This window comes from Dipodomys ordii, unplaced genomic scaffold (assembly GCF_000151885.1).
Source record: "Dipodomys ordii isolate 6190 unplaced genomic scaffold, Dord_2.0 Scaffold212, whole genome shotgun sequence".
Lineage (NCBI taxonomy): Eukaryota > Metazoa > Chordata > Mammalia > Rodentia > Heteromyidae > Dipodomys > Dipodomys ordii.
Genome location: NW_012267428.1, coordinates 1,125,921 through 1,133,931, shown reverse-complemented (window position 1 = coordinate 1,133,931; position 8,011 = coordinate 1,125,921). Strand labels below are relative to the sequence as shown.

Here is an 8,011-nt window from a genome sequence, read left to right as displayed (position 1 = left end):
AACACTGGGCTTGATTGCCTAATGGCCACAGGCAAAAGTACTAGACCATACCTAAGCAAAAGGGGCTGACGAACATGGCTCAGAATGAGAAAGCACGTGCCTAAGAAGCCTTGAATTCAACCTTCAATAACACACACACACCACATACACAGACACACACACACACACACACACACACACACACACACAAGATTCCACAAAGGACTAAGAAAACCAGTCCTAACCTCCCAGTCTCTTCACTGTACATTGAACTTAAAGCTTCAGCCTTGGCTTCAGAATCTCCAGCTCTTTCCAAGCAACTGGCCTGGAGAAAGAGGCAAGATGTGTGGGATATGTTATTCTAGCCTTTGGCTGACAGAGGATTCTGGGATCCAAGCATTTCATTGCTCTTTCCAGCTTCTTAACGCCAACTCAGCAAGACTCTATAGTTTTCTACTCCTTGTCTAATAACCCCTAGAGAAGGCCAAAACTCTTGGAGAATATTTCCAGAGCTAATACTTTGCCCTGGAAGAGTCTAGAGTAGGCAGAATCAGTTTTACATGAAAGAAGCCTAAGAATGTAGGGACTGACAGAGATGTCTGTCACTCTCAGGAAATGCCTCTGTGGGTGGGCCCCCTCCCAATCAGTGGAGCAGAGCTGGACCAGAAGTGGGGTCTTGACTCAGAACAATTCCCGAAACAAGCAAAAAAGCAACAGAAACGGAAGACTTCCATTCTTTCTTTTCATTTCGCCTTCCCCACAAAAACTTCTCTTCCTGCCAATAATTCTCCTTCCCTCTTCCTGCAGTTGCAGTTTGTTCCCCATCTCACCGTGGCTTCCAGATCCTCTGTCTTGTTGCGGAGATGGTCCAAGTTCTCCCCACGGGCTAGGATCCGCTCTACATTCTGGGTCATAATATTCTTGACTCCCTCCACCTCGCTCTGCAAGTTCCGAACCCGATCATTTCCTCCACCTCCACTTGCCTCCTCCTGGATGGCAACAGGGGTTAATTAGGCCAAGTGGTGGAGGATCCAAAAGATCAGAGGAAGGTAGGACTAAAGTGGATTTTAGCTTTTTATAATGCTTGAATTGTTAAGAAAGGGACTATTTTTTTTTTGTTTTTTAGGTATTACTCCTGTAATCCAATCTAAGTATATGTTTAGGACCCAGAGGTGAGATCTGATACTAGACTCATTAGATAAATCTTTTTATTGGGGGTGGGGTGGGGGAGAGGTGTCTCAGAGAGGGTCATGGAGATGGCAGAAGTGACATCTTACAACTTTCACACTCAAGCACTATTTACCAATCCCCAGAGCCACCTCCTTTCCATGATCCCACTGGGATCTCACTAAAAGTGTGGGTGCTAGCTAACAGATCACCCTTACCTAACCCTCCCCCAGCCACAACTCATTTTTCTCTCCCAGACAGCTGCTGGAGAGCTGATCTGGCCTGGGGGAAGTGAGGGGCCTCGTGGCCAGTGTAATCAGCAGATCCACTACTGGGACCTAAAACAACTGACAACCAAGATTCCCAGAGGTTTCCTAGCACCTTTGAACCTCACTCACACGTCTGTTTTTCTCCACCACTCAGCACCCTGGGCAGGCCCCACACCACTGCCTGCTTATGCAGATATTTAAAAACAAAAACACCCAACAACACTCGCAATCACCAGGGCCTTGGGGAAATGGAGGACAAGTCCTCCCTACCTGGAGACCTCTTGATAAGGTTTTTGAACCAGGAGGGAAAAACAATTCCTAAGCTCCTCCCTCCGTGACCCAGTGGGCCTCTAGAAACTGGTCAGGGTGTGGGCTCAAACTAGGTGATCACGGAGCACCAACGTCTGGTTCCTTGTCATAAACCCTTAACTCTTTCTCACATTAATGGAGAAGGGGCTGAAGCCTCCTTGGACTTGGTGGACAGCCAGACCCTTTGGGGGGGATACAGGGAATGGCCAAGGTGGGGGGGGGGGGGACTCCGCGAGGCTGGACTGGAATCTGAGACAGGAACAGCAGAAGCGCTCCCAGCCCGGTTTAGTGTCACAACACCCGGGCTCGGGCCCAGCTGGAGGAGGTGGAGGAGGAGGAGGAGGACGGTGAGGGGGAGGGCGAGCTGTCAACTCTGCCTGGAATTCCCCCCCCCCCCACCCCCAGTCCTGCTCCCAGGCAGTGACCCGGGGGAGAAAAGCGCAGGAACCTCCGCCCAGGCAGCTCAAAACTCTTGGCGGCCAAGCTGTCAAAGAAGAGGGGCCACGGGCAGGGCGGGCCCAGCTCGCGCGCGCTCTCTCTCTCGAACTTCGCCACCAACTCCCCTTTCCCGCCCCTAGCCGACACCCCCACTTCCCGAGCCCCCCTTTGCCCCCCACCCCTTCTCAGGCGGCCCGGTGCTGGGTCCCCGGGACGCTCACCATGTCTCGGAGCGCTCAGGCCTGGCCGCCGCAGAACTCGCCCAGTCGGTTTCCTCCCCGCGCAGCCCAGGCTTCACTTCCTGCTTGCTCCAACTTTCAGCCCGCCCCGACCCTCCTCGCATCCCCGGCGCTCCGGCCACACCTCACGCAGGTTCCCCAGGTAGGCGGGCGCCCTCCACCGCCCTCCCAGTCACCTCCCAGACGCTCACGCTTAAAGCCACAGATAGAAAGCCCTGGCACCAAGGTCTTCTGGCTTGTCAGGACTGGGGGGAATTCAGATCCCACAGCCCACCGACGTGCTCTGGAGCCAATCCGTGTCGTTTTTCTGTCTTGACTACCTAATTCCCAGTTTCTAAGGCTCCAAATCACCCATCCAGTATCCTGGCAGGCCTGGTCTGCGTGGAAACAGAAGGTAGAGGTGAGTTGGTTTGTTGCTACACAATCCTTGTCCCCAGGAGCAGAAAATCCCCTCAATTGGGAATGCTGTAAGTCTGGGCTCTGGTGTGTCAGAATAGCTCTGGTGGCCCCAGGTCAACCTCTCCCCTCTGATTTGGCAGGTGCTTGGTGTGCTGTCTGTGGTAGAAAGGAGTGAAAAGAGCCCAGGCCATGTGCCTACTAACACAGTTGTGTGGATAATGAGGAAGTGATGGCTCACTACCCCCCTTTCTTTCCAGGGTTCAGCAGTTCTGCATTTTACTTCAAGGGTCACCGTGAGAGTTTGGTGACCCGGGTGAGTGATCAGAGCACTGTTGGATGAAACAGGGGAGGGGGGCGGGCAGGGCCAAGGATTTTTCCACCCAAGTGGCTCAGAGCCAGAGAAAATCTACTCTTCCCTGATGGTGTTTATCAAGGCAGAGGAACAATAACAGGGGCAAGGAGAAGGAAACAAACATTCTTGTCTCATTCCAGAAGACATATCAGTTCCAAGGAGGAAATGTCAACTTCTCTAACAAATGCTTTTGACAAGGCTTTAATAAATGTTGGACCCCTGTGGCATTTTGGAGAAGCTTTCCTTTCTTATTTTGTGTGTACTTTGTGAGTATGTCTGATATTAGGGATTGACCGGGGTGGGGGTGTCACAAATCAACTATCCTCCCCTATCCCACCATATACCTTTAGTCATTCTGTAACAAAGCAACTTGTAACGTTTTAACACTGAGCAACAGCTGGGTGCTGGTGGCTCATGCCTGTTATCTTAACTAATCTGGAGGCTGAGGTCGGAGGATCACCGTTCAAAGCTAGCCTGGGCAGGAAAGTCCATGAGACTCTTATCTCCAATAAACCACCAGAAAACCGGAAGTGGCTCAAGTGGTAGAGTGCTCGCCTTGAGCTGAAAAGCTGAGGGACAGCTCCAGGCCCAGAGTTCAAGCCCCACGACTGGAAAACAAAACATAACTGAGCAACACCTTTCCTTTCCAATGAAATAAGTGACAATTTAAAAATAAACAGGAACAAGATTACAATAGAGAATGTCAACTCTAAACAATGTCTTCCAGGTTCCGTTGATTCTCTCATCAAGTGTCAGAGCTCAAGTTGCCGTGAAGAGAGAATTTTATTTTTAAAGTGTTATCTTTAACTGCAAGGATGTTCACAAAACAACAATTAAACACTCCACAGGAAAAATCCATGTTGTCAAAATGCCCACAGAACCCACCCAAACATTGCTACTATTTTAGGGGAGAGGAAGATTGAATTCAGTTTGAATTCAGGGCCCTGAGCTTGCTCGGCTTGCTTGGCTTACTCATTTGGCTGGTCCTCTACCTCCTTCCTGACTTTTTGCTTGCTATTTTGGATATGGTGTGCCATGGACTTTTCAGCAGGGGCTGGTGTCCAACTTTGATCCTCCAGGTTAGCCTCTAGGTATGAGCCACTAACGCCCAACTCTAAAACTTTTTGTTGTTGATGTTGGTTGTGAAGCTTGGATTCAGGGTCTGGTTGCTGTCCCTCAATTCCTTTGCTCAAGCCTAGTACTCTACCACTTTGAGCCACAGCTCTACTTCCAGTTTTCTGATAGTTGGGGATTAAGAGTCTCAGGCACTTTCCTGCCAGGACTGGCTTTGAATTGCAATCCTCAGATCTAAGCCTCCAGCATAGCTAGGGTTATAGGTGGGAGCTACCAGCACCCAGCTTTTCAAGCCTTTTTAAATAAAGTTTAACTTGTATAATCTTATCTTGCTTTCACAGAGAGCTACCTCCTGTCGCCTGGCCATTCTTGTTTTTGTTTTGTTTTGTTTTTTCTTCTGTAGGTTGTGAAGTTTGAACTAAAAGTCTGGGCACTGTCCTTGAGACTTTTTGCACTCAAGGCTAGCACTCTATCACTTGAACCACAGAGCCACTTCCATTTTTTGAGTGGTTAATTGGAGGTAAGAGTCTCATGGGGACTTTTCTGCCCTGACTGGCTTCAAACTGTGATCCTCAGTGCTGGGCTCACCATTCTTTTTATTTTTTTTTTGGTTGTTGTTGGGTGGCCTCTTTGTGCGCAAGGCTAGCACTCTACCATTTGAGCCACCAGTGCTACTCATGGCTTTTTCTGTTTATGTGGTACAGAGGAATTGACCCCAGGGCTTCATGCATGCTAGGCAGGCACTACTACTGCTAAGCCATGTTCCTGGCCCTCACCGTTCTTTTTTTTGGGGGGGGGTCAGTCCCAGACGCTGTTCCTCAGCTCTTTAGTTCAAGGGCATTCCTGGCTTTCTGGTGGTTTATTGGAGGTAAGAATCTTACTTTCCTGCCCAGGCTGGCTTTGAACTGTGATCCTCAGATCTCAGCCTCATTAGTAACTACAATTACAGGCCTGAGCCACCGGCGCTCAGCCCTCACCATTTTTTTTTTTTTCCTTCTCATTAGTCATAGGGCCTGAACTCTGGGCCTGGGCACTGTCCCTCAGCTCTTCAGCTCAAGGCTAGCGCCCTACCACTTGAGCCACAGTGCCACTTCTGGCTTTTTTCTGCTTATATGGTGCTGAGGAATCGAACCCAGGGCCTCATGCATGCAAGGCAAGCACTCTACCACTGAACCGCCTTCCCAGCCCCCCTCACCATTCTTAAAAAGCCAGTAACACCTCTTCTTCAGTGCGGCCTATGGAGGTCACTGCCATCTCCTCCTGCTAGGCATCATGGCTGCCCTCAGATCTCTAGTGAAGCCCAAGATCGTCAAAAAGAGGACCAAAAATTCATCTGCCACCAGTCAGACCCGTATGTCAAGATTAAGTGTAACCTGGGGCTGGGAAGGTGGCTCAGAGGTAAGAGTGCTTGCCTTGCATGCATGAGGACCTGGGTTCGATTTCTCAGCACCACATAAGCAGAAAAAGTTGGAAGTGGCGCTGTAGCTCAAGTGGTAGAGCACTAGCCTTGAGCTGAAGAGCTGAGGGACAGTGCCCAGACCCAGAGTTCAAACCCTACAACCAACAAAAAAAAAAGATGAAGTGTAACTGGCAGAAACCCAGGGGTATTGACAGCAGGATGCAGAGTAGATTCAAGGGCCAGATCTTGATGCCCTACATTAGTTATAGGAACAACAAGCAAACAAAGCATAGCTGCCCAGTGGATTCCGGAAGTTCCTGGTCTACAACATCCACAAGGAGCTGGCTGCTCATGTGCAACAAGTCTTACTGCTCTGAAATGGCCCACAATGTTTCCTCCAAGAACCAAAAGCCATCTTGGAAAGAGCAACCCAGCTAGCCATCAGTCATCATTCCCAATGCCAGGCTGTGCAGTGAAGAAAATGAATAGGTTCCTCATATACACCTTGTATTTTATTTGTGCTTAAATAAGCCACAAAAACTGCAAAAAAAAAAAAAGCCAGAAATGTGTCCAGGTGGAGATGGGTTAGAAACTTACTGGATATTGTGACTCACATTTGTAATCCCAGCTATTCTAGAAGCTGAAACAAGAGGATCACAAATTTACTGCTAGACTGAGCAACTTAGATCTTGTTTCTTTCTTTTTTTCCTTTTTGTCAGTTGTGGGGCTTGAACTCAGGGCCTGGGCACTGTCCTGAGCCTCTTTGTGCTCAAGGCTTGTGTTCTACCACTTGAGCCACAGTACTTTTCTGAGTAGTTTATGGGAGAAAATCTCCTAAGACTTTCCCAGGCTGGCTTCAAACTGTGATCCTCAGATCTCAGCCTCTTGAGTAACTAGGATTACAAGCATGAGCCATCAGCACCTGGCTGATCTTGTTTCTTTCTCAGAAAAAATGGGGGATGACAGGGGTGTATAGTTCAGTGATAAGAGTGATTGCCTAGTATGCCTGAAACCTACAATCCTCAGTTCCTCAAAGAAAAAATAAGCTAGGCTGATGGCTCATGCCTGTAGTCCTGGCTAATACTCAGAAGGCTAAGATCTGAGGACTGTAGTTCAAAGCCAGCTCTGGTAGAAAAGTGCAGGAGACCCTTATCTCCAATTAATCACCAAAAAGCTGGAAGTAGAGCTATGGCTCAAATAGTAGAGTGCTAGCCTTGAGCAAAAAAAGCTCAGGGACAGTGTCCAGGCCCTGAGTTCAAGCCCCAGGACTGGTGTATTACCACCCCCCCTCCCCATTCTTGATTTCTACTTCTACTGCCCAATTTGGTGGCCACAAATATTGTCAATATGTTTAATCTGAATTGAGATATGTAAACTACACACCAAATTTAATATAAAACAACCAGAATGGGCACCAATAGCTAATGCATACAATACTAATTTTCAGGAGGCTAAGATCTGATGATCCAGATGTGAGGCCAGCTCAAGCAAAAAAAAAAGTCTGTGATACTCTTACCTCCAATTAGCCACCAAAAAAACAGAACTGGAGATGTACCGCAACTGGTAGAATACCAGCTATGAGCTGAAAAACTGAGCAAGAAAGTGAGGTCATAAATTCAAGCCCTGATATTGACACAAAAAGAACATAGTCAGGCACCAATAGCTTGTCTGTAATCCTAGCTATTCAGGAGGCTGAGATCTGAGAATCGCGGTTCAAAGCCAGCCCAGGCAGGAAAGCCCAGAAGACTCTTATCTCCAATAAACCACTAGAAAACCAGAAGTGGCACGGTGGCTTAAGCTGTAGAGCGCTCACCTTGAACAGAAGAGCACAAGGACAGCGCCCAAGCCCAGAGTTCAAGCCTGACAGCTGACAAATAGATAGATATATCTTCTCTACAGAATTCTAGTCACCTTCAACCTGACCTTTTGTGTCTTACCCATTCACCAAAATGAGTGAGCAAGTCCAGCTTTCCTCCAGGTGAAAGCCAAACTTATCAGCAGGCATTCCAGCTTTTCCAAGCTTCTGTTCGATGAGACCCACCTCCCACTGGCCATAGCAGATCACTTGTTCTTCCTCAAACACTCTACACTGTCCCCAGTTACAGTTTTGTTTAAAGGTTTTACTCCTCCAGGTTGAGGAATTTCTTCTCATACTTAAGACACAGTCTACAAAAAGCACTCTAAAGTTCCCCAGAGAAGTAAATTGATTTTTTTCTGCATCTAATCTCCATCACAATTCCTCTTTTATAGAAACTATATGTGTTTTGTCATTAACTGCATACACATTTGACTTCTTTAAAACTCTGAAGTTAGGCTGGGTGCCGGTGGCTCACGCCTGTAATCCTAGCTACTGAGGAGGCTGAGATCTGAGGATCGAGGATTGAAG

The 8,011-nt window shown here is 48.2% G+C and overlaps 1 protein-coding gene and 1 pseudogene across 1 annotated transcript in view; one reads left to right on the top strand and one right to left on the bottom strand.

The window, feature by feature from the left end:
• Vamp8 (vesicle-associated membrane protein 8) overlaps positions 1-2,480 on the bottom strand; it is a 4,517-nt gene extending 2,037 nt beyond the window's left edge. The window contains exons 1-2 of the mRNA XM_013035477.1: positions 2,384-2,480; positions 810-968 (exon numbers count right to left, since the gene is read on the bottom strand). Of these exons, the coding sequence (XP_012890931.1) occupies positions 810-968; positions 2,384-2,386 (162 nt within the window). The 5' untranslated portion in view covers positions 2,387-2,480. The remainder of the gene's footprint in view (positions 1-809; positions 969-2,383) is intronic.
• Positions 2,481-5,498: 3,018 nt separating this feature from the next.
• On the top strand, positions 5,499-6,114 carry LOC106000206 (annotated as a pseudogene).
• The last annotated feature ends 1,897 nt before the right edge of the window (positions 6,115-8,011 follow it).